Consider the following 27,591-nt stretch of genomic DNA (forward strand, 5'->3'; position numbering starts at 1 on the left):
CATTATTCCAAGAGGAGATGTAAGGTAAGCCACAGAACATAGATCTCTTAGCAGTGAATAAAGTGATCCAGTGGAGCCAGAAAAAGAAAAAAAAAGACTTTAAAATGTGTTTACTTGTTTAATAGTAATGGAAGCATATTTGCATAAATGGGTAGTAGTCATGTTTATATGCTAAATGCAGTTTTAATGTTCTGAGAAGAGTGATGCACACAAAAGCCTCAAATGTCAGTAAGATCAAACATATGTGAAAAATGGAGTAAAGTTTCAAAGTGGTAGGTTTTAAATCAGGACCACATAGAAGAACATAACCCCCAGAAGGTTCTGATTTGCTGATTTTCCCTTTTCTACTTTTCTCTTTTCCACCTAGTAATTCATACAACCTGTGATTTTTCATAGATGCAGTGCTATTGTCCGTGAACAAATTCATGCAGATAAATGTTCTGAGTATCAACAAAAAGACTGAGCTATACTAGCTCATGATGAATTCACAGAGATCACATCTTTGGTGTATTCACAGAGCACTAAAGCCTCTCAGGAGTTTGGGTTCACAACTGTTCAAAGGCAGAGCCAGAGCTCTGGCTGTGTGCAACCAGCCCACCTATGTGGACTATATGCTACTGTCCACGACAACAAGGAAAGGGACTCAATGATGGAGGATATCCAGTATTTTTTATCGCATTCTTATATCCTCTTGCTTTTGTAGATTCACAGTCTCTCTGAAACGCAAAACTTGAGCACAGAACCCCAGTGTTGGATTTCATCTGGCCTTACTGCTGAAAACATACATGGTTCTCCTAGTTTCATGCAAATACTTACTTTCCATTGCTTGATAATTAAATATATGTGCTTAGAAGCTGGTAATGTAAGTGTGGTTTATGCAACAAAATTTTATGAAAACAATTAATTTGCTTTGGTCTAGTTATTTGCTGCTCTGTATTACCATGAGGAAAGAAAATTGACCCAATTGCTTTGTTTACAGTGTAGCTAAATGACATAGGTGCTACATCATTCATTGGCTTTACAGGAAGTATTAAGGTCACAGAAAAAGCTGGAGCAGCCTGAACTTATTTTCCTTTAGGGCTGACTACATTAACACACTTACTGAAGGAGGGAACAATAATGATCCAGTCAGTACTTAGAAGGACAAAATTAGTAAAGATATACAATCCTAGTAGTTTAAAAGTAAGGAGCTCCAATTCTAACAAAAGTCCTAGTAATGCCCTGGTTTAAAGTCCGAGTGAAATCTGTGTTTGTAACCCTCCAAAACAGCTTAGTATTAAAAAAAAAAAAATCGAAAAACCTGAACCAGAACCAGCTTTTGCTGGTCAATGTTCATATATTAATTTGTTTAGATATTCAAGCCCTCCATACAGTTCTGAAGGATTGATCATGAGGAAATCTGCTGAGAAATGTCAAAAACCCCACTAAATCGGAAACTGTAGAGTTTGGGTTTTGGGTTGGTTTTTTTTTTCCCCCCAAAGTTCTAATGATGCAGAAGCTGCATAATAATCTCCCTGTGAACCATAAACATAATAAAAGCTGAGGCCATTTCTAACATAATCTCTATCAGCAAGATGCCAGCGCTTTTGCAGATTTCCTAACGGGTCCCTGCTAATTCCATGCCAAAACTAGCAGTGGATTTCTTCCGTTTAATCTCCCCTAATGCCTTATTCGATTATTGTCACTGCTCTCCGGCCGCGCACCGTCCCTTCAAACCCTAATTCCCCCCCTGAACAGTCAGATGAAGCTGAACGGCGGTGGCGAATCCAAAGGACACAGACGGCCACACACAGCCCCCGCCTCCCCACCCCGGGCAGAGGGCGGCCGAGGAGCGCGGGAAGCGGGTGAGCCAGCTGGGCTCTCCGAAATCCTCACCCGGCGGAGCCCCTGGCCGAGAGGGGAGGAAGGATGAGCCCCGCCGCTCGCTCCAGTTGACGGCTCTGAGGGCACCTGAGCGTCCTCGCACGTACCGGAGGCATGGCTCGGCTCGTCGCCTGGCTCTGCGTCGCTGTGAGGTGAGTGAGCTCCCCCCCCTCCCCGCTCCCCCAACCCCCGAGGGCCGCCCCGAGCCCCGCCGCAGCCCGGAGGAGCGGGCGAGGCGGGGCCGGGCCCTCTTCCCTCCTGCTCTCCCCTGAGGGCCGGCTCCTCGTCCCGCGCCCGTTTGGCGGGAGGGCGGCGGCGAGGGGACGGGGGCGCGAATCCGGCGGGAGGGCCCGGGCGAGGGCCTGACGGCGGGACTCGCCTCGCCTCGCAGCATCGAGGAGGCGCTGGGCGGCCAGGGCGACGGCGGGGACCTCTACTCGGAAAACATCACTCGGATCCTCGACAAGCTGTTGGACGGCTACGACAACAGGCTCCGACCGGGAGTTGGAGGTAGAGGGAAACTCCCGTCGCCTCGGGGAGCCTGCGAGCACACGGCTCGGCGGGGCAGGGCGCGGGGGAGCTCCTCGGCTCCCGGCGCAGGGGCTCGCCCGAGCAAGGGCGGGGAGGAGGGTCCCGTCCCGGACCCTGCAGGAGGGAGGCGGTGAGACCCAAGAGGCCGGCGGCAGAGGAGGAGAGTTTCGAGTTTCCCGTCCCCCGCCAGCCCCCGGCCCGCCCGCTCTTGCGGGGCGGCCCCGGTGCCGCGCTCGCACCGCGGCCCCGAGGGGCCCCGCCGCGGGGAGCCGCGGCCGCCAGCCCTGACCGCGCTCCGCTCGTCTCCGTGTCCCGCAGGCGCCGTGACGGAGGTCAAAACGGACATCTACGTAACCAGCTTTGGGCCGGTGTCCGACGTGGAGATGGTAAGGGCCCTACTGGCCGCCCCTGCTCGCCTTTCCCGGGATTCATTATGGTGGCATCTGAGTTGACCATCATTAAAGCAGATTACGAGGCTTAATCTTCTTGACAGTCTCTAGAGCCCAGCAGAGCATTTTGGCTGGAGCTGCACATAGCTGTTGCTCCAGCAGAGCCAGCCAGGACAGCCCGTGGCCCAGGCCTGAGGCTGGGTGCACAGGGCAGCACCAGCCTCGGGTGCGGGCACGCATGGGAGCCTGAAGATGCCTCTTTAACTGCATTAAGAAGATTGTAAGCATCTGTGGCCCAGCACAGGCTTGCAGGAAGGCTGCTGCATGGTAGGAGACCAACCTAATGAGCAGCTGCAGGGGAATGGTGCTATTTCCGAGACAGCTGCCCCTTGTCGTGCTGGGTGCCCCCAAATTCAGGTAGCTGTGGATGTGGGTAAACTCCATCAGTTACAGCAGCAGCCCCAGGAAAATGTTAAGCCATCGGAGTAAGGATGGAATTGCTGTTCTCATTCTGGATATTGACTTTGATTGCTATTTTTGCCCTTGTACGCTTCCTCCAATACCTGCTAACCTGAGCCTGCAGTCCTGTTTGCAGGCAAGGAACTGTGGGCCCCAAGGTGCAACCAAAAGTTTTTCCACCTCTTCATCAGTCAGTCTAAGAGAAGGCATAACCTTGCCTTCTTACACATTTGCATCTGGCCAAGGTGTAGCTCCATTTCCTAAGCAACTTCTGTAGAGAATGCCTTTCTGAAGGCTTGTGAGAATATTACTAAGAATCCTGGAGAAAAATAACTTCGATTAATATTAATTTGACACCATAATCCTACTGTGATGTGACTGAGTCACGTCAGTCCTTTCTTTGTGACTATCCAAAGTAAGCTGCAGAAGAGGCACTAAGCATGTCTTTTTGTTCCTGGCAATTAAACATTGATTGTTTTTGCACTTTGAAAGGATACTAAATTAGACATTTGTATTTCCCTAGATCTCACTCACTTTGAATTGTTATTATCTCTGAGAGGACAATGAGGTTTTTTTCCTTACTCATATCAAATTATCTGTTCACTGATTAATTTGTAACTGTTCTTTAAATAATAAGAAGATAGCATATTTTTTCGTAGACTACTTTTTTTTTTTTAGTAACTACTTAATGGTAATAGGATGAAGTGTTTAAGCAGTAAATGAGATGCCCTTGACATGTGTGTTAGGTTCTTTCATGGACTTACTCTATACACAGCAACTTGGGACTACTGGCCCCCACACATAAGTCAACCACCTGTTTATTTTCCATAGGAATACACAATGGATGTCTTCTTTCGGCAGACGTGGACTGATGAGAGGTTGAAGTTTAGTGGGCCAACTGAAATTTTGAGATTGAATAATTTAATGGTCAGTAAAATTTGGACACCAGACACGTTTTTTAGAAATGGAAAAAAATCAATTGCTCATAATATGACAACTCCTAACAAACTTTTCAGAATTATGCAGAATGGAACTATTCTTTACACAATGAGGTGAGAGCCTGTTCTTCTGCTTTTGGTTGACCTTTATTTTTGATTCTTTCAGCAGTGTTCCTGCATAACATTTTTATTCATTGCCATCTACTATAATGTGTTCTAGACTAACCATTAATGCTGATTGTCCTATGCGGTTGGTGAACTTCCCTATGGATGGACATGCTTGTCCATTGAAGTTTGGAAGCTGTAAGTTTTTCTGTATCTTTCATTTTTTTATAGTAATATATTTGGTCTACATGTATGTGAGAAGATCAGAAGTGAGATCCTAGGACACTACTTGATGACATAGCTGAAATTTTTTATTATATTTTTTATACTAGAATCTTACTGTCTCCTCTGAGATGCAGGCTGTTCATAAGCGCATGGATTTATTCACTGAAGGGTGACTGTTGAAGCATATTTTATTGATTATTATTCTTACATATCTAGTAGTCAAAGTGGGTCCTTCAATAAGTCATAAAAGCTGTGGTATATTTACTATATTCTAGATTTGCAAATATTTATTTGACCTGTGGTAATCAATTTTGAAAATATTTAGTTGATCTGTGGTAATCAATGTGTGTGTTTTATAGCAAATTACAAAACAAAAGCTAGTGCCTCTCAGGTCCCACCTCAACCATTCTCTTATTGTTGATTTTTTTGCATTTTGTCATTAATGAGGTTAGGAACTTGCTGGAGCAGGATGCATGTTTTTTTGGCTATTTGAGCCACAAAAGGGATCATGCTACTTATTTTTTCAATTGCTTATAAATTACATAATTAATAATAGTAATTTTTCCCTCTGTAACTCAGATGCTTATCCAAAAAGTGAAATTATTTATACATGGAAAAAAGGACCCCTGCATTCAGTAGAAGTACCACAGGAGTCTTCCAGTCTCCTCCAGTATGACCTCATAGGACAAACTGTATCTAGTGAAACAATTAAATCTAACACAGGTAAGATGTAGCCATGTGGGAACCACTGACATTATAAAACACATCTTGAAAATAAATTACAGTTTTTTTGCATGTAGAACTGAATTAGTTTAATTATCTTTTGCCATTTTAAAAACTAAACTCCTTGGAAGGAATCTAATCATTGTCTCTTAAAAGATAGCTTTTCACTACAGTCCCTTTAAGCATACAATTTTTCATGCAATTCTTAAGAATTCCCCCTTCCTCCCCGCCCCAGTAAAAACAATACATAAAATGAATATTATGCTACTCTGTTTCCATAAAATCACTTTATCTTTTTTTAATCAGCTTATTTTTATTATGACTAGGAGGCCTGTAAGTGCTTTCCTCAGAACATAGTATGTTGGGTTTAAGCCAATAATGTTTACTTATATGTTGCCAGAATAATGCTGACATACTTGTCTCTTAACAGATGAATATGTAATCATGACAGTTTATTTCCACTTGCAAAGGAAGATGGGCTACTTCATGATACAGATATATACTCCATGCATTATGACAGTCATTCTTTCTCAGGTGTCTTTCTGGATTAACAAGGAGTCTGTTCCAGCCAGAACAGTTTTTGGTATGCTGCATTAAGGTCTTTGAACAGCTCAGCATCACATGTACCATTCATTCATTACTTTCATTGCTTGTTTGTTTTAGGCGAATATTCACTTCAGCTGCTTTATTTCCATCTTCAAAGGAAAATAGGCTACTATCTCATTCAGACATACATTCCATGCATCATGACTGTAGTCCTGTCTCAAGTTGTGTTTTGGATCAACAAAGAATCTGTTCCAGCAAGAACTGTGGCTGGTATTCATGTTTTGTTCTTTTATCATTCACTTCATTCACTGTATGGAATCCATTGTAGCAAACAGCTGCTGTAATCCAATGGGGATTGGAAAAGACTGCTAGTAGGTTTCCGTGAACAAAAGTAAATACTGAAATGAAACCAAATAATATTCAGTCTGCCCATGAGGGTCAAAAATCTTTACTCAGAATGTTTGGTCAGCCAGACTTGTTTGTGATGTTTTTCTTCCCCTCAGCATTTCTTTGTATGCAGGAAGGGGCAATTTCAGAGTAAATGTCAACCTCTCAATTTTTTAAAGAGGAATTTTTCTATTGATTTATTCTCTTCTGAAACCAATCTGAGTTAAAGCTTTAAAAAAAAAATCACATGGGATAGAATTAATCTCATCTGACGTAAGGTACCTCATCTAGCACTCATTCTGAAGTTCTCTCTTCCCCTTGTCTACAAAGGTATCTAAAGAACTAGCAAGGACTTTAGATGGATAAAGTTAGGTGAAATGAATCCTGTCCCTAGCACAGGTTGCAGTTGTAATGTGAAAGGTGTGTCCATATTGCATGGCAGGGCCTTTTTTTCTTTCCTGTGGTTTGAATTAATGTTCCCAAAGCTGTGAGTTTGGTCTCCTTAATTTTTAGTGTGTGCTCTGCTATTAAATTTGACACACCCCGCTGCCTTCAATATTGATAGGCTCTGAAACTGCACTCCTTGTTATGGGTTAAACTTTCACTGACTGAATTGTTGTTTCTAGAAAAACAATCATAGAAATACTAAGCAAAAATAATAAAACTTGTCAAAAACTTAATGAATCCACTACTCATATGTACATGTTTTGCAACCCTGTTTTCTCTTAACCCAGTACTTCTATACAAAAAGTTCCGTTTGTGAGACTTGCCTTCAGTAACTAAAAGGCAGCTGTATGTTCCCTAAGCATAAATGATGCAAGTCTCATAATTCAAAATGAATCTATAATTGTAGTTAGCAGGCTACAGAATTTTACAATTTGATTTCAGTCAGTTGGCATTTTCTACCTGCATGGAATGGTATTCATAAAGCATTGCAAACTTTTAGGAATGCTAAGTGAACACAACTTCCTCAGGTGCCTCTGAAGGAAGGTCAACACTTTTGTTCTTGAAATGCCCACTGGGAGTTGGGATGCAGTTTGGCATCATTAAGCACTTACAAGTAGTATTTTCTGACAACTGGGATTCTTTAAGTGCTTAAAAATATTAAAATATCTGGCAATAGATTTTCAAGGATGTTTGTTGCAGTTGAAGCATAACATATATATATAGGAGCTTTGTACACCAAATATGATGCTACCTGATATGGCTTTAAGTTGCATCTATGGACTATACAGTTACATCCTCTACATTTTGAGTAAAACATATTTACTACCTAGTAGGCAGTGGAAGTCAATTCTATATGCTTGAAGTAATGTGCAGATGAGTCTTTAGCTGACTCAGTAGTAATTACATAGAGACCCCAAACCCTGGAATACCAACTCTTAGATGTCATACTGAAGAGTAAATATAGAATTAGAAACAGAAAATATTTTAATAGTAAAATAGACACCTTTCTCAGTACTGTGGAAAATTAGTCACGTTGGCATTTTAAAAGAATATTTCAATCCTTACTCCATTTCTATTTCTCCCAGGCACAGTCTGAATTTATAGTCCTTACTAATTCAAAATCCCATGGATTCTGAATACCTTAATCTAAGGAAAAGATGTCCTTATGACAAAAAAGACTTTCAGGCCCCAGTAAAAAAGAAAAGGTTTAAAATGGAGATATAAGTCTCCTTTCTGCATCATATTGCAAATACTTGAATTATAAATTTTCAGTTTTACTTCTAAGTTCCTAAATTACAAATTTGAGAGAAGAGAAATTAATAGTAGAAGAATAACAATAGTATGTCCAAACAAGTTTCTCAGAACAAATTCATTTAGCAACTCTATTTACCTCCAAAATGAGTGCCCATTACCCTTTGCAGGTGATATTACAATAAATACTCTGAATATTATGCAAAGATAAATTAATGGTCGTAAGCACCTACTCTTTACAGACCTGCAAGTGAAAAATGGTAGACAGAAATACGTGAAGAGGCACTCTTGCATTCTTTATAATTGTGTCATTGGAAAGAACAGCAGATTGCTAGCATGAAATTCTTTATGTGGAGCTATGTACATAGCATATACATATATATGTATATAAGTGTGAAGTTTTATGAAGCATGGCATTATCAGAAGTTATTTAGAGTAAGAAACATGGTTATCGGAGGCCTAATTTTAAGTATGCTCTGAATCCATTATTTCATACTTTCATGTGCCTTTTTCTAATTTTTGTCATTCCTGGCAAGAAGTCAATCTGTTATTTTGAAGAAAGTTAGTAGTCAGCTTCTACCTTCCTAGCAGGTCACCCTGGGAATTTTAAATTAATATCTAGTCATTAAACTTTAGTCTCAGATAGGGAAAGGAGTTTGGCGTTTTTTTGTTGTTTAATTTTTAGTAAGAAAAGATAACATATTTCAGTATTTGCATTATGTAACAGATTGTTCAAAACTTACCAAGAAGTATTCAAAGTGGAAAGACAAGGGTAAACAATCATCAGTTACACAGTTTACCAACTGTAATTTGGCATTCAGTTTGATAAAGTAGTTTTCCACAGTGCAAGAGCATTTCATCAATATTCACTCCACATTGGGAGAGGTCTTATCTATATCTGTAATAGAATAGGAGTCCTATTCCTAAGTTTAAATTCCTGCTGCAGTGAGTTTTTATTCAGACACAGAATAAATCATTTTTATTACTAACTAGCACATGGACAGATTCTAATCTGATCACACATCATATTGAAAAGTTCATTCTAGACCTTTGAAATTGAAATATATCTCAGCATACTTGTATTCATATTACAAAATGAGTCTGGCAGATTTGGGAGAAGTAGAGATCCTACATATTTTTATAGCATCTCCTTTTTGCATTTCATTAAAACATGTTAACTAATGACATTGGGACATAGTTAACCTCAGACAGCTGGCAAGCTACATCATGTGAAAGAGTTGCGAAAAAACTCTGAAAATAATCGAGTCACCCTGTCTTGATGCTGCAGTGTGCAATGACACTGCATCCTTTCCACTGAGTATCATTCATAGCATATTGATTCATCATCACAACATGACATTATAACATCATCTACTTTCCCACCTACCCTTTCCCAACTGCAGAAAAGAGCAGAAGAGGGTATTCTCCACCTTACTGTCTTTAAATACCTACAGTTTTCACATTCTACCAGGCATAATTATAAGTAAACATGACTTACAGAGGCTCATATGTTAATGAATTAGTTTGGTCTAGCACTTTTTGCTTGTGTCAAGCAGCAGTGGGAAGTAAGTATATTTCCTACATTATTAATGCTGTACGCTCCAAAAGAGAAATAGTAAATTAATGAGTTCACATGAAGAACACTATCGGGCCCATGAGCTACATGACCACATTTGTTGTGTGAAAATAGATAAGCAGCTCTAGAGAAGTAGCTTTTCTATCCTATTTGTAACTATGGGTGCTTTCAAATCAAGATACTGTTAGTGAGTCTTAAAGAATGTATCCGCTGATTAAAGACAACTGCATAGAGGACCGAACTCTTATTACTAGAAATATTTGGATCATAGCCTACCACTGATTTTAATGCAGAATTCGATTGATTCAGTGAGGGTTCTGTAAGCCATGATCTGTCTGTGCAACAACAGGAGAAACAGAGGATCACTGTTGGGAAATGACAGTATGTTAATCTAGATTTCTGCCAAACATTCCACTTACTAACCGCTCAAGTAAAGCGTCTTTCATAGTTTGAGCCTGAATTTTGTTGTACCCATGTTTATCACAATTCTAAGCCGCCGCACCATGTAGTATGTAGCTACCTTAACTTTCAGTCTGCTCAATGTATTAAGGAAGTTTGTTCAGAGCTTTTAGATGCTGAAGCCAGTATACATGAATTACTTAAGAATACAAAATACTTAGCAGTCTTGTTAGTTAGCTGGTCTGTAGGATGACAGCTAAAACCAAAGAGGAGGAGGGTTTTTTTTTTAATATATATGAATTTAAGAGTAGCAGGGTTGAAGCAAAATTCTAATGCCCCCATTTTCTTTCTCTTCTTTTCAAGGAATCACTACGGTTCTAACAATGACCACTTTAAGCATCAGTGCACGCCATTCTTTGCCCAAGGTGTCCTATGCTACTGCCATGGATTGGTTCATAGCTGTGTGCTTTGCCTTTGTCTTCTCTGCACTTATTGAATTTGCAGCTGTCAACTACTTTACCAATCTTCAGACTCAGAGAGCAATGAGGAAGGCAGCCAGGGCAGCAGCACTGGCAGCAGCACTATCAGCAGCAACTGTACCGGCAGAGGACGAGATTGTCTCGGTAATTGCTTGCTTTTCTGATAATAAGCATCATATAGGAAGAGGCAGCTGAAGTAGTGAATGCAAAACAATGTTAAAGTGATCTTAACCTGAAACAGATTATGTAACCAGATCATGTCTATTTATCAAAGACATTGTTCTTATTTCAGAAAATGAAAAGACTTCACTTATTCATCTTGTTTATTTAAATTTGAGGTATGATGTACTAGAGAGATGTTTATTTGGTAAGATATTTAGGGAAGGCCATTAGACTGTTACCCATAATACTTCTCGTGAGCAATGCTGTAGGCAGTGTGGTCAAGCAGCTGTGGTTCTTTCAGTAAGTCTGCAGAATTTGTAGGACACTCTACAATGGAATGAACATGTGCATTAGCCAGATGATTATGGGATCACTGTAGTACACTGGTACATACCATAAGTGGGTCATCTGGAAGAAGAGGAATTAGCCTTTACATAAACTTGGCATCTGTTACTTTCATAAAAAAATATGTTGGTGGAAGCTTGGGGAAAAACATAAATGTAAAGATGAAGGATAGATTTTACTACATGTGAAAGACAGAAAGGCTTTCTAGTATCAAAAAAGAATGTCAGAATTGCTGGTAAATATTATTCCTTACATCTCAGGCTATGTCATGAATGCTGTCTTGCAACATATGTTAATGTATTTATCACTATAGCCCTCCTGTTTTCAAAATCAGTTTTACTACCACCATGTTTCCCTTTTTGAGAGGAATAGCAGAATTTGAATGATCTTCTGCAAAACCTTCGAGCTTGTAGTTGAATAAGGAAGTCAGTCTAAGTGCTATTGAGTATCAGGGCAACACCTTACGCACCATATAGTCATTTTTCCACATTTGCTTATAAACAGCAGTTAAAGTTATAACATTTAGGTACATTCAAAATGTTAAATTCATAATTGGTAAGTTTCATATAATAGCGAAACCAAAGCTCGACAGCATCTTGCTGCTGGTCCTCATTGGAGCTAATCAACAAATGTTCTTCACTTCAACTGGGAAGCATTGTGCTTGTAAGCCATATTTTATTTTGCTTACAATTTTTTTTAATACTGAAAAAAAGGGAAGACACTGTAAGATATAATAAAATAAAGAAATGAATTTTATTTTTTCTAAACATATAAATGAAAAAGAAAGGAGCTTTGAAGTAAATGTTTGCAGAATCTTGCACTGATTTTAAGGTGACAGTAGAAACACTGATTTAGTTTTGGCAATATTTGCAATGTTCATATATACATTTATTTTAACTAGTAAACTTTTATAATTATATTTAAACCTTACAAAAAACAATGAGAGGAAAAGAGAGTATGTGTTTGCCAGTATTTAGGACATACTTCCCCCCTTCCCCAATATCATGATATTTGACTGAGAAGTACTCTGGACTGAATGAGCAGAACTTTGCAACAGTAAAACAGTGTAAAATAAGAAAAATATCGTTAAGACTGAAGGAACTTTAAAAAGTACTAAAGCTTCATTTCTATTCTTTTATTGACTTTTTTTGAGAGCAAGCTATCAGAAGATAAGCTAAAGAGATCACTTCATTTTATGTAGCATGAGGAAAATATTGATAGCTGCTGCATAATGAAGAGGAACAACAGCTCTGATTTTTCCTACACGCAGTTCCTTATTCAATTTTGAGTTAATCACAGTGAGGTGTCCAAGAAGGGAGGGAGAAAAAAAAAGTTTGGCTTACTCTGCACGTGCTACTGCTAGTGAACTCACAGCTGATGCTACAAAGTCACTGCCACCCCCCCACCCCACCCCCAGTCTCTAGAAGATAACTGCTTCAAAAAATAACCCTCTGCATATGCCCAGATATACTAGAACATACTCCTGATGATTGTGGCTCCTCCAGGACTTATGGGTCAGATTTACATGGTCTCTGTATCATTGCAGACCAAGCTAAGTACCAACTGCAAAATTGCTGTTGAACAAATTAATAAAAGAAAAAGAAAATAAAAGACTTCAAGTTTCTTATCATGGGCTTCAGCCACAAACAAGCACAGAGCCAAACTGAAGACACGTCTTCCTCTATTTGTAAATATTTACTTGTTAGCTTTTCCAACTAAAAACAAGCAAAAAAAAAAAGTATCTAGGAATAAAATAAACATCTAGGAAGTACACTGCAGCCATTTCCTCAAGAAAATTATTTATAACTAGCTAACAACATATAGATTTAGAAGAGTAGTAAACCCCATAACATTAAGGTCCCAAAGTAAACTCAGTCTCTAAAACATCCCATGGTGTCCACAAAATTCTATAGTCCTGATCTTGCTCAAAGCTCATATAATCTAAGACAGTCATTTTCAAGCCCTGTAAGTCCACCACTTCTTTCTCACAGGACCAGTTGTCTATGAGAACCCACCTCTGCAGTAATAGAAAAAGCAAAATCACTGAGATCATAAAAATGAAGGATACTTCCCATTGAAGGAAAGATGATGTAGTCAAAATGGCTTCTAGAAGAATTAACTATTGGATTTAAAAGGTCCCATTCCAGAAAGGCATGCTGGGAAAAAGGAGTAATTACAAGATAACAGATTTTAAGGAGCTTTTTTTTCTTTTTTTTTTTTTTCTTTTTTGTGTGGTGAAGGTAAGGGGGAAAGAACTTTTGTATGTTGTCACATAGATGGATACACTGCAGTCAGTGATACAATTTCAGCTGAAACAGACCTGAACTAGCTAATTTGAATCCTAACAGTGTAGTTAGCACAGGCTAAGTGCATGAGTATATGACCATTTCCTCAGGATTATCATCCTCTACTGAGCTTTGTACTTCTATAGTTACATTACTGGTCTTAAGGCAGTTATGTTTAAATAAGGCACACAGCATAATAGTCGGTTTCTTTCTTTATTGTAGATTTAGGTTTTTGAGGTCCTGATTTCCCTGCTGTTGCCCCATACTCCCCAATTTGTTCCATTTGTTTGCCTCTCAATTCTATCATCGCTTTCCCTTCCAGATTTTTCTTTTTTTGGTTGCTACAATGCCCAATTCTTATCCTTTACCCCATGTGTAATTTATCTTACCTCTCCTGCTCTTCTTTTTGCCTTTTCTCCCCATTTATTCCACCTCTGTTCTTAAAATGTTGTTTTCTAATTCACTAGGGAAAAAAATCTATTAGAATCCATGTCTTATACATTAAAATAGTTTTTAACTATCTACTTTATTTGATTAATGAAAGAGTTATTCAGATCTTTCCCTTCTCTTGTATCCTGGGCTTTGGTACCTTGTCTTTTCTAATCTGTGACTTTTTTTAAATTTCTTTTTGCTCTTCTAGACAGGATAGTAAAGTTTTTCATTCACTTGTAATGCTAGTATTCTTATTTGTGATTTTCAGGTGCATGAAAGTTGTCAGAATTTTAGCTATATGAAAGGGCAGGTATAGGATGAAGAGTAGTGAACAATGTGTCAAAAATGCGTACTGTCTTCTGCATTTGTAGAATTCAGGTGGTATTTTTACATTGAGAAAATTTCTGAAGATTGTAAAGGTTTACTTAGTTTTGGGTAGTCCATTTGTAAAAATAAAAGTGAAAAAGTGAGATGTACTTACTTTAAAATTTTCATGGCTATACAACTGCTAATGGAACTCTGCTACCAGTAGCAACATTCAGAGTAACAACATAGACCATATGTTTTTAATAATCTGTTATCTGAAATTGCCTGAAGCGTGGCTGAAGAACATTGTGGTGGGAATTACCTTAGGCTGTCTGAACTAGTACTTTCTGTTTGACAGGAGACCCATTCTCCTGCTTTGCGTAAGAGAAGCCCAGGGAGAGATTTTTGGTATAAATGAAAATTCAAAGGAGTTATGAAACAGCCAGTTAGAAGCTTTTGCTGCTTGAGCGAGGGCCTAAACTCATCAATGTAAACATATTTACAGATTATATTCACCTTTTTTTTATTCCAAATTAACTATGTTTCCTGAAAAAAAAAAATCAAAAATTTTTCAAAATGCTATCAAAAATTCTTCTTCCCCGTTCAGTCTAGTTAATTTTATTTAAAATCTTACTTTATTCAAATAAAAAACTTTTTTCTTACAGGTTTTTGTATTGTAGCCAAAAAACCTGTACACTCAGATAAGAAAGATGGCAGAAGACCAAATTCTGCTCTACTGTACTAATGAAAGTAGGAGAAACTCTACTCAAGTTATTGGACTACACTGGTTTCAGTAAGAGAGACAATGGTCTGGCTATGTGCTCAGTTAACTGATGACAGCCCAGCATGCCTGTTCTGGTTCCAGAAAGGCCATTCTATTTACCTCAGTTAAGTGAGAGAAGAATTTGGCTTGCTCTCTTTATCAGCTGCAGGCAATCCCTGTGTGAAATACAAAACTATGGGTGATCCACTCCAAAATACGATGGCAACAAGCTGAGCAGTCATCTGGACCCTGACAGAAACCTGGTTTTATTCATATGGTGACCAAGCTTGTTCTAGCATGTCAAAACCAAATATTATATATATATATATACACATATATATAAAAAACATTATGGCATTTAGCCTCTTAATCCATTTCAAATGTGTATTTTCTATATCAATCGTGTTGTTTCATCATTATGGCTTCCTTTATCCAGGAGTATCCCAATACTGGAAGTTGCAGGGGAAAAAGAATTGGTCATACTCTCTGGAGTGCACCATTTGAAGTAATGCTCTGCAAGATGGTCAGGGAGTACGCACCACGGATCAAAAGACATCCTTTCCATGTGAAAGACTACATGTAAAAGACAAAAGATTGTTATAGGGTGGTAGCTTGATTAGAGTTATGTTCTAAAAGACCTGTTGTTTTAACAGAAACCAGCACAGAGCAGTGAAATACTGCTGGGAGAGCTTCCTTCTCCCTACAAACAGCCCTGTCCCTGTGTTTCAAAATAACATGGCTTGGGCAGAAAAGGATTCTCATTCTCTTTACCCACCCTGCCCAACTGCAGGGCAGCCGTATGTCAGTATAGAGGATTTAGTTTTCTATAATTACGTCAGAATATATTGAGTATGTTTAATGAGTATCCGAGTGTAACTGAAAGGAGAGCACCTCTACTTGGATTTTCAACAACCCTTTATGAGATCATCCTAGAAACACCTATATGCATTAAAGTCTTGACTGAGAACATGGCACTTTCAGTCGGATTAGGGAGACCTTCCTGCTCCTTCACAACTGCAGATTATCAAGTAGACTATTAAAAACAAACAACAACTTTCAATTACATTGACTTTTTGTCATCCCAACAGGGAAAGTAGATGCTGATTGTTTGGTTCTGCCTGAGTTAAATATTTGTCTGATTGACAAAGTCAATGCAGGGCAGTAAGGAAAGTTTAGAAGTAGCTGATATTGTAGACAAAACCAGAAAAATCTAAATTGGATTTAGACACTTTTTTGTTCAACATTGAAGTCTAATCCCAGTACCTTCTTTGCAGAGGGGCAGTGAGAACAAAATAAAGTAAGTTAAATTATAGAAAAAAAGGCCAAACAAACCTCTCTAGTGCTGTTTGTGTAATTCTGTCTCATTTAGACACTCAAGGTAGTAGTTTCTATATGCTGCAGAAATTTAGCAAAGTAAATGTAGAGACAGGGATTGTTCTGGACTGACACTGGTAAGCTTAAGAGCTGAATGTGACTTTGAACATTTAAATCTGTTTAACATAAACACATATTTTGACAGAGGCTCTGCGCCAATTACGTGATTTTTCTGATATGCTACATATAAATGTTAGGAAAAGACTCCATGACAGTACATTCACATTGAAAAGAGAATGACTAGGGTTCCAGTCTCTGCTCTTCCTAGTGCTTACCTGGTTTATATGACAACAATTTTAATACAATGGGCATGGTATATTTTTTGAAGTTATGCTTTCTGCCCCTAATGGCTCTTTAGATTTTCCATGCAAAGTAAAACAGCTTTGAAGTAATAAGGTAACAGGCTCTCTCCCTAACCACCTTCACCTGATGGTTAGGCTATATTTTGAGAGAGGTGAATTTCAGTCCCTGAAGGTTAAGAAAGAATTTGAACATGGCTTTCCCATGCTCCAAATGAGTAATTTAACCTAGGTGATTTCACCCTTTTACTAGGGTGAAGCACGAAGAAAACAAATTTGCATGTTATTCCTCATAATACGCCTAGGAAAGGAAACTTAGAATTCCTAAAGAGGTGCCTAAAGCTAGGACTGTTAATGACTTCTGAACTATAGTCAGCTTTTAATTATGCAGAACACTGTTTATAGATGTTTGCAATACACATTTTTTGAATCAGATCCCACAGATGAGGTATGTAAAGAAATGTCTAAATTACAGGACATAATGAATCTCTGGCATGAGATGGATATTTAAACTGCACAAGAGTGTAAAGATTGAGGTACCTTAGTGCATGCGCAAAAGGAGATCTTACGTAATGTGGTGAACTTTCCTGCTGCAAGGTGCTGCATATGGATTTTTCAGTAGCTAAGCAGAGTTTTTACAGATCACACTGTTGAATGTAGGGGCTAAACTATGCTTAACTCCCTCTTTGGGAGCTAAGTCACTAGCATGTGATTTTTATGTGTGTAATCTGAATGGCTGAAATTACTCAAACTGTATCTACTAATGAGATGGGCAGGGAAAAGGAACGTTAAATATTTAATTTAGTATTCTGCCTTGTACAGACATTGAGTTTTGGTCCTAGGTTTTTTTGTTTCTGGGGTTTTTTGGTGTGTTTTGGGACATCAGCAAAGTTCAATATCCTTAATTCAATAAATTACAAAGAAAAGGAGCAATAACACATTTTTTTGTCTAAACTTTTAGAGTTTATTCTCACGAACCTCTTTTTACTGCATTGCCCACAGGAAAAAGAGACATAAGTGAGCAAAAGAGGATAAGTAAGTATGTACAGATATTAATTTCTTTAAAGTTAGCCAGTATCTGAGTGCATATATAAGACACCTATGTTGCTGCTAGGTCATAAACTAAACTGATAGTAAGAATATGTATCTGCAGTACAAAGGAACAGAGTACAGTAGAGAATTTTACAAATATGAATTACAGAAATGTCTTGAGGAAAAGAAACATAAGAACAAAGCACATTCATAAATCATGGTTAACATCCATATAAAAATCAGAAGAAGCAGACAAAGAATTCCGTTTACTCAAAGGTTATATATGCTGTATTTTTTAAAATCTGGAAGCCAAACAATTTGCTGAAAGCCTCCTGAGATACTCTGAGCGTAAGCAAATTCTACTGATATTGCTGAGAGTTGTGAGAGAGCAGCACCTTTATAGACAAGATGAGACTGTTTTGTGAGCTTTCTAGGGGACCAAATAGCTGAGTTGCAAAAGCCTAATAGAAGCCAGACTATACCTTACTAGCCCATACACATACCAGTCTTTGTCTAGTCCAGTTTTATGGTATCTCTCGTTAAACAGTGATCTTGCAATCTGTTTGAGAAGGGCAACGAAGCTGGTGAAGGGTCTGGAGCACAGGTCTTATGAGGAGCGGCTGAGGGAACTGGGGTTGTTTAGCCTGGAGAAGAGGAGGCTGAGGGGAGACCTTATCGCTCTCTACAACTACCTGAAAGGAGGTTGTAGTGAGGTGGGTGTTGGTCTCTTCTCCCATGTAGTTAGCGATAGGACAAGAGGAAATGGGCTCAAGCTGCACCAGGGGAGGTTTAGGTTGGAAATTAGGAAAAATTTCTTTACGGAAAGGGTGGTCAAGCATTGGAACAGGCTGCCCAGAGAGGTGGTGGAGTCACCATCCCTGGAAGTGTTCAAAAAACGGGCAGATGTGGCACTTTGTGACATGGTTTAGTGTGCATGGGGGTTTTGGGTTGATGATTGGACTGATGATCTTAGAGGTCCTTTCCAATCTTAAGGATTCCTAGTTTTTACTTTCATTATAAATGATTCAGCCACCAAGCCAGGAGGCATGTGGTTGCTACTCTACCCTTACTTGGTTTAGTGGTGGACTTGGTAGTGTTAGGTTAATGGTTGGACTGGATGATCTTAAAGGTCTTTTCCAACCTAAACGATTCTATTATTCTATGATTCTATTCTGTGTCACTGGGTAGTCATACGTAGTGAGTGACAAGGTTAATAGCCTGATGGGACTAACATTCCACATGAGTGCAAGAGTACTCCTCTGAATCAGGATTCAGTAACTTAACAAAATTATTTTATTGACACAGTGTGCCATGCCTCAGGCTTCTTGTTGCTCTTGCTACTTGTAAAACAGTCCTTACTATTTGAGTGATTGGCTGTGTGAATGATGCAAAATAGGCTATTCATTCCTGTTTTCTTTCTGTGTTTTTCTAAAGTTCCATGACGTCATTGTAGGTAATCTTTGTCAAAAGGAAAAGTTAAATCTAAATATAGTAGACAAATTACTGCAGGTGCTGTTCAGAGCTCAACTGTAAAAAGAAACTATATGGTTTCTTCTCACCACCTCGTCCTCTTGGTTTAGCAGTGAATTCCAATGAAAAAATACGTCGTGGTTCTCGGGCAGCATGTCTGGTCTACAGTCAGCTACCACACTGAGAAACATCTTCATTATGCATCTGAGATAACTTTGTACTTAGAATTGCATATCCTGGGTAACGGTATAGAAGAAAATAGTCTTGACCCTGACTTGCTGGATGGGCACATGTTGAAGACAGCATAAAGAACTACTCAGGGACTTTCTTAATGATTTACATCAATTCTAAACCGTCTCCTCAGCAGGTGAAAAGCATGACAAAAAACTGTGGCCTTACTGAGACAGTAAAATGCACTGGTGCTTCCTGAATATTGGAATAGGCTATTTTAGGTAATAAGAACTTAGTAATATCAGTCCACTGATAGAAACAGACTATCAAACAGACTCCCAAAGTGGGAGCATAATCAAGTTAGTTAGTGCACTCCCCAAGTTCTGAGGATACACGCTACTCCAGATCTTCCTGTTTCCAACTTGAGAGGAAATCACGTTGAGATAATCCCCTTTCTATAGCAATCCTCCTTCTATAGGAATGAGATTTAATAAATATTATAAATAAAATAATGATCAGGATTACACTTTGCCAAGTGCCTACTCAGATGATCACAGTGATTTTACTACCTCTGCATTCTAAATATGTTCAGTACTGAACATCATCCACAGACCATATGCTATATCTATTCTGCCCACTATTAACTCCATCACCTCGGTACAATAACTCCCGATTCATGCTTGAATAATCCAGAGCAGAATTTGGCCCACCTTATACTAGAATATTGCAGATAAAAAGGGCTAAGATTCACCTTAGCACTTATATTTTTAGGAACCACTCATTCTCCACAAAAGGTTAAGCTGTCTTGCAGTAAAGCAAAAACCAAGTTACCTGACTACTTCTACAATTCAGTTCAAAGCAGGACATACAAGCAAAACAGAATAACAACTTGAATGAAAGCAGTAGCCCAGGCTCTGTCAGTCTGTTTACAGAGTGGGATTATTATTATCATGATTAGTGCAAGTGGACATGGATAACCCTCTTTCTGTTTCTGTGACACATCTGTAGATCATGCTCCATTTCAATCTGTCTGTTGCTTGCTGTGTTACTGGAAAATAGAAAAGTAAACATCTGCGTTCCAGATAGGCACAGCCCCAGAATAGGAATGCCATTTAATATCCATACAAAACATGATACTAATTATTTAATCTGTAGATGGCAAAGTGGAAGAAGGAGGGATATGGCAAGTTGGAAGTGTTGATGGGTTGTAGAGGAAGAAAACGGACAATACGTAAAAAAGAGATGTACAGAGAAAGCACTTTTTTTTTTCTTTTTTTTTTTTGCAAATAAGATGTTGTCCTCTCCACCTTTCAGACTACAATCAGATGTGAGGAATCCACCTCTCCCTAATTTCAGTTGGATATCGTTCCATTCATACATGAGCAGAACTTGGCATCATGTTGTAGCAACGTCACTTGATCTGATGCTCTAGCAGTAACACAGACTGCTAGAAGGATATTCCTGTTATAACTCTTTTTTAAGGCATACATGATATACCAGGTGTGTCAGGCCTGTCTTTTGTCTAGAAATTGTGGCCCAAGTACGAGTATAGGCAATGTATTTCAGAAAAAGCTTATTTTCCTTTTAACGACCCAGTCATTTATCTGATAGCCTAAAATCTGTTTCCATGCATAGAAATCCTGCAAGATAAATCCTAAAAATGCTGACAGGGGGCTACATTTAAGTGAATGATTGTCACTAAATCACTCCCAAAGAATGACTTTGGAAATTGTATATCTAACAGAATTTTGCTACCTTAAAACCATTCAAGTGTTACTATTCCATTTTCCAATAGATATATATGCTGTTGTATTCTAAGTTACTTACATTGTCTAAGACTTCCCTCATCAGCTTCAGTCATTTGGTGACTTAGTTCTGCTGACCAAAAAAGCTGGTTATTCAAACCCCAGAATAGCTGCGTATGTTGTGCAATTTTGTGCACAAGATTTTTCATCAATAATCTAGAAATAAGTTTTGCAGTCCTTTACTGATGAAGCTTTAGACTCAATCTCAACCAAAATGTTGTATGTTAGCATTGCTTTTTAGAGTCTATTGCTCCCTGTTAACAGAAAACTTGAGTACTTCATATCAAAACAATAAAAACCAACTTGACGCTAGGCATTCTTCTGTATTTTCTCAGCCATCAGATGAATCTTATAGCTGCTGCCATATATCCACATTACTAATGGTAGTCCTGAGGAGTGGCAATAGTAGCAAGATTTTTGAAAATTTCCTCCCATTTGATACTACTGTGAAAGTGCGTTAACTGATATACATTAGAGCAGGCTTAGCACCTGTGGTAGATCCTATTCCTAAGCTATTTCTGCAAGGAAAAAATTATTACTTCTACTCTTGTAAAATCAAAAAAAATGGCAACTGGGCCACAAATAGAATAGGCATACATAATGAATATACATGTCAGCCTAGCAACCAAGAGGTAAACTCTAAATATTCCTGAGGCCTGGCTAAATTTTTAAGCATTTTCATACAGCTTTCTGAAGAGTAATTGGACCTGGCTATGAATATTGCACAAAATACAGAAATAATTTTTTTTCATTTTACCATAAATGAAAACAAAAATAGTCCCATTACAGTTAGGATGAGTATTTGTCTTTGGTTGTATGCATGAAACTGCTGTGGGAATCATATGTTTGAAAATGAAATTTCATCCTAGAAAAAACTACAAGACAATTCAGCATTCATATCTTCAGCACCTGTAACGTTAGTCCATTTGCTTTTGTGCAGCAGTTTTCTAGTTCATCAGCAGCTAGTTTGAGGACTAATAACAGTGTGACAGCTTGACTCCACTGAGTGTTTACCAAAACTCATCAACGGGCTCACACAGTGAAGACTGCGCTTGAGACAGACCATATGTGCTACTTTATTTAAACTTGATTCATATCTACATAAACTTCAGTCATTCCAATATATTGTAATTTAGATGTACCATTACCTTCTTTTAGCTCCATGTTTTCTTTTTCTTTCTGTCTTGTAGCTTCTGTTTTGTACCATGTTAAAAATATGGAAAGAACATATTTTTTTATGTTTTTACAGCAAAGCTTTAGACCACAAATATACCTCTGTATATTTGTATTATTTTTGTGATTTCCTTAGGTTGCTCTATAGCAGAGAAGCAGCATTAAAATCAGAAATTCGAGTAAAAAGGTGGAGAGAAGCCTAATGATCACAAAACCTAAGACCCTGTATCCAAAAATCACCCCTTTTTTTTTCCCCTCCTTTTTCTTTTTTCTTCCACAGCATTCTGACTCCAACTGTAACCTGAAGAAGCGAGTAAACTCCATAACATCTCAGGCAGATCAGTCTCCTGAAGCCAGCATAATATCAAATAGAGCATCCCAGTGTCAACCAGTGTCTGTTCCTCCACCAGCCCTACCACCACCACCACCTATTGGAGGCACAAGTAAAATAGACCAGTATTCTAGGATCCTCTTTCCAGTGGCATTTGCAGGATTCAACCTGGTATACTGGGTTGTTTATCTTTCAAAAGACACTATGGAAGTGAGTAGTAGAATTTCTGAATACCTGCTTATAATATGTAATATGTTTATTTGACCAATATTATTTCAATTGTGCATTTACTCTTGCAACTCCAGTTGATCAGTCCTCTCTGAGGAAAGTTACTGATAATCGCTTTCTCTGCAAAATCAGCTGTGAATTCCAGTAGTAGTGGCACTCAGTACAATGCAGAAAGGCTGTTTGAAGATGAGAAATGTAAACACTCATCTCTATGCCATGTTGCACTGAGCAGAACACATTGTGTAAGACAACGTATGACGCCATTCTGAGCAAACAAACTAATCTTAAAATCTTCCATTTCTTAATCTTCCAATCTGCAGTAAGGAATGGTAGAATTATCTGTTGAAGCAATGCGGTGAAGGAGATAAGAAGTTTAATATCTCCTAAGGTTTTCTCAGTGAGGTAATAAGATAACAGTCTCCCCAAAAAAGTTTGTTATTCATTCTAAATATTTATCCATAGTGTGAAGAATTGACAACTGCAGTATACAGTTTGTGAATCAAGAGTTCCTGTTCTTAGATATTTTAACACTGATTTTTCCTGTTTCTTCATATAGCTGAACTGTTTTATGCAGATAAAGCTGCTAAATTCTTTGCTTAAGTTTGTTTGAATCAGGCAGAGAGTGGTCGTGTCTTTAGATATCCATGAGGTCCAGAAGAGATGTGTGCCCTGCAAATTGAGCATGTCTAGAATAATCAGTCAGTGATTAGTCATTAAACTTTAAGTCTTTAATGCTTTAATTCTCTAATTCTTCCCTTTTGCCTAAATACAGCTAATGGTGTCCCATTTCCTTGATAAAAAAATATATTCATTTGCCTCGTTGCCATAGTTTTTGAATCTCACTGTACATTGCAGTCAGTATGATTGGTACATTTAGCTTTATTTAGGACAGCTAGAGAGATAATGATGGTATTTAGATAGTACTGAGTGCACAAAGTCCCTACATCAATAAAAACAGAGGCTGGCAATCTGGTATGAGTGGTGAGCAGATTGTACCTTTATTTCCTAGATTAGAGGTAAAGCAGGCCAAGGGAAATCTCATGGGCAGCCAAGAGATGTTGCAGTTCAAAGTAACAAGACAGTGCTGATCAGCTGATTGGTGGCATCTTGCCTCTGCTTGAAACAGAGGCTACTAGCGTCTAATTTTGCTGATTTTTGCTACTAGTATGATCTGGAAAATGCTGTCTCTCAAAGATGGAGTGTGCTGCCAAGCAGCTTATATGAAATCAGGAGGGCAGGAAGATAGGAGGCACTATCTCTTATAAATGTTCCTGCAGATGTCTCTCTCAAGAGGTCACAGCTGCTAACTCCTGGCTACCCAAAATCTGCCCAATGCTAAATTTAGCATTTGTGCCAGAGTTACTGATCCTGCTATTAAAATATTGACTATGTGTGCAAATTACTTATCTCAATCAGAGGAGGGAAGCATCAAAAAAGCTCATGTAAATTCATTACAGCTTCTGTTTAGAAGCCAATTCCTCAGCTTGTGTAGCTTGCCATAACTCCAGTGATTTCATTCAACCATTCACATTTTGGATCTAGAAATATTTGGAACAAAGTTGCCGTTTCCCTTGGTAGTGATGAAATATTTACACTGAACCTTGTATATTAAGAGTTATATTAGAACTAGGCTTTTAAAATACTTCTAAAGTCTAGGACATAGTGCTGACTATACATATTTTTTAAATGCCACTTCTGCAAGCTCAAAAACATGCTCACAAACTCAAAAATTATATTCTGTAGTAGCCTTATAGAATGACAGAAATCCAGCAGCAAGATTTAGAAAACAGAACAGTATTGACAACTGGGGTGTTTTGAATTATGAAGAATGTAAACAATTATGTAAAATGTTGATCGAGCTCTTTTTCAGAAATTACATTTTCCCGTTTATGTACTCAGTTGTAACTAATAATGATTATGATATACATTGCTAGGTTTCTAATTCAATATGTTGTATCACTTTACCAGTTGTTACTTTCAAGGAAAAACAGGATTGTTTTTGCTTAAAAATATATTAAAAATCGGTAAACCTTTCCATTCAAGCAGAGGAGATACAAAAGTTAGGTGAGCAAAGCATGGCATGCTTCAAGGCCAGTTTAACTCAATCACAGGCTCAAGCCCAGAAGATTAAATATTGGTACAGTATTATTCAGTTAATAAATTTAATTTAATTTAGAAAGTCCATTTTGTGCAGTATTTCAGGTATATTAGCTTTTCTTTTTTGAGTTGATTCTTTGAGTTCATTTGGCTTTTGTTTAAAAAACAAAATGAAAAAAAAAATCCAATCAGTTCATTGAAATAACCAAATTTCCTGTGCACAAGTTCTTGTAGTGCAGCTTCCTAGGATTTTGATTAGTGTAGTTCAGAGTGCAGAACATCATTCACCAAGGTCTGTCATTGTGGAGCTTCCTAAACTGGACGGCTACCTACTGTCATTGGACAGTGCATATAGAATAAATCAAGAAGCATTTCATGAATCTGTTTGTAAAAGCAGGCTATTAAGCACTGGAATCAAAGGTAACTTTCAACTCATGTCATTATTTTCCTGCCAGACTCTTCCTTTGATTTTGAAGGAAGTGCAAGAACCGTTTTTTACTTCATGTTCTGGATTCAGAGCATCAGCTAGAATGAGCAGCCTTGTTAATGTAATGACACAGAGTTGCATGAAATTAGGAGCTCTCTCCTAAGCTGTTTGGTAGTATTTCTGTGTACTACTAAGCAGTTTTCTTATGGCTTAAGTAATGGGCCATATGTTACAGAAATGAAGAAGTCATTCTTGTGTATTGTATCTGATAATATTTATAAGAACTGTGGGGCTTGAGTACTTTTCAAAGTTCTCCTTGGAGTATCTTTTTCTTCCCCCTCCATTTAATAATTTTCTTTTTGGAAGACTTCAGGTTAATCACCCTTTCTCTTACTATATATGTAAAATAAGAGTACGTTAATTACACAGAAATTTTAGGATTTGGAAGTTTGTATAATGAAGAAGGTGTTTCTAATAAAATGCGTGTCTTTAAACATTTGAATATTATTTTTCAGAGCCGCCAGGATTGGGCAGATAGCAAGAATATCTTAGACTGAACTCTGTATTTGTACTTCCACATATACTGAATCAAGTCCAGCTCAGCAAACCAGGAAGTTTAGTAGCAAACTTTCATTGTAGAATTAATATTTTGCTACATTTTTAAGCAAAATAGCAGCATTCTCTGAATGAAAAAAATGAAAAAAAGACAAAAAAATTCCAAGTTGAAATTAGGTGCTTCAAATGAATGGTTTTTATACATCAGTGGGGATAAAGTTATCTTCTGGGCTTAATATTTAAATAAATGGTTCTATTCTCTATTGGAACAAGTGGGAAAACATTCTTACTCAGTAGCAGTCATCCACCATGCAACTTGATACATAAAAAATATTTCAGTGTAAACTGGTTTGCATTGTGGATTAGCAATAGCGTTGCAGGACAACAGTTATATTGGTAAAAATAGAGAAATGAAGCTAATATAGTTCTCTGCTTGCATTTTGCTAGACAGCATGTTGTTAGAACATAATATAACCAAAGGACAACATAAAAGTAGAAAAAACAAGGTACTTGAAAATATGCATATGAAAGAATCCCCAGTTGAAATAACAGATGCCAGTTTGTAGACCACAGAAAATGCTGATACTTGTATGATAAGCCCCCCTTTCTCTCAAAAGGTTTTATAACTGTAATGCTGACAGATGCTTAACTATAGCAATATCACTGTGCCATTTATAATATGAAAAATATAAAGCACTTAAGTTACTCTAAGAGGACTTACTCCCTCACTATGTAAGGTCAGTTTGTAATTAATTTAGATGGAAGGTGTGAAGATGTGACATCCCCATGATTTATACATACAAAATGGAACAGGCATGTTTCTGTGGTGCGTGTTCTTCTGTACAGTACAGTAGTATCTGCTATTCACAAAAAGCTTTATACAGTAACAAACAATACACATTTGTCTAGATGAGCCAAATAGAGAAGTTCTTGAAAGGAGAACAAACCTATCTGACAAATGAGAAAAAGTTGTTCTAGCTTTTTATTTTGTCATACAGCATTTTTTGATTTGTTTTTGGTTTTAAATCTTGCTAAGTCCTTGAGCTGAATACTATTTCTGACAGTGACCTTGGTAGGTGAATTGCATGCTTGGATTATTTTAAAATTTGCTTCATTTAGAATGCAAAGAGTGCCCTTTTAATGAGAAGAATACAAGTACTTAGTCTATCTTTGCCATATCATTCACAATGCATATGCATCTTCTTGCATCTTCTTACACATCTTCTTTCTAAAGTAACCTGTCTTAATTTTTATATGTAACGTTATATTACAGTTTTTAATGTAATGAAACATTACGTTAAATGATGGAGTGAGTCAAACTAAAGAAAGATACAAGGTTAAAGTTTTGATGATAAACCGCAGAAAAGGAAGCAGAGGCCAGCTTTTGTGTTTGGGAGCAAAGGAAGGTACAAAGTCACTGACTGTGCTAAATGTGCTGAGCCCTGGATATTATTTGGACGCAGAGAACATAGTATGATGGCAGAAAGAGTTATATAACAGGTTGAAGGACAAGATGATATGTGAATGATGTCAAGTGGGAAGAAACAAAACCAGAAAAGAAACAAGAACTGGAAAAGTATTTAGCTTCAGTATGTTAATATTCATAAAGCTTGCAGTGCATATTGTTACATCATGTTTTGGTTTAAACACTGGAAAAATAAAGTTCAGGAGAAAACAGTCATTGCCGTACATACTTACAATTGAGCTTTGATGATCCAGGTAATGAACATCAAATTCTCCCTTGTAATGCAGTTCTATTTTAAGTCTGCTGGGATAGTTAGAAATCAGGTGGTTTTGTTGGTTAACTTAGTTGTTAACAACCCATAGCTTAAACTTCTCTCTAAACTTTTCTTCCAGTTTTTTGAACCTACTGCAATGCATCTTCGAAATGACCATCAGTCCAACTGAAGAACAGCTCAAGGTTTCAAAGAAATCACTGAAGGTCTTTGAAGGGACTTCAAAGGATTTGTCTATCCACAGGTGCTCTCAATTTTCAAACAGGGAATATTTATATTGGA

General features: G+C 37.9%; 1 protein-coding gene across 1 annotated transcript; it reads left to right on the plus strand.

Moving 5' to 3' along the window:
- Nucleotides 1-1,977: 1,977 nt before the first annotated feature.
- GABRA6 (gamma-aminobutyric acid type A receptor subunit alpha6) lies at nt 1,978-27,481 on the plus strand. Its single transcript, XM_075714827.1, has 11 exons — nt 1,978-2,015; nt 2,255-2,373; nt 2,713-2,780; nt 4,074-4,294; nt 4,401-4,483; nt 5,090-5,233; nt 5,664-5,816; nt 5,897-6,049; nt 10,203-10,462; nt 22,216-22,476; nt 27,431-27,481. Exons 1-11 carry the CDS (start codon nt 1,978-1,980, stop codon nt 27,479-27,481), a joined length of 1,551 nt encoding a protein of 516 aa, XP_075570942.1.
- Nucleotides 27,482-27,591: the final 110 nt, after the last annotated feature.

Source organism: Pelecanus crispus, chromosome 8 (assembly GCF_030463565.1).
Source record: "Pelecanus crispus isolate bPelCri1 chromosome 8, bPelCri1.pri, whole genome shotgun sequence".
Lineage (NCBI taxonomy): Eukaryota > Metazoa > Chordata > Aves > Pelecaniformes > Pelecanidae > Pelecanus > Pelecanus crispus.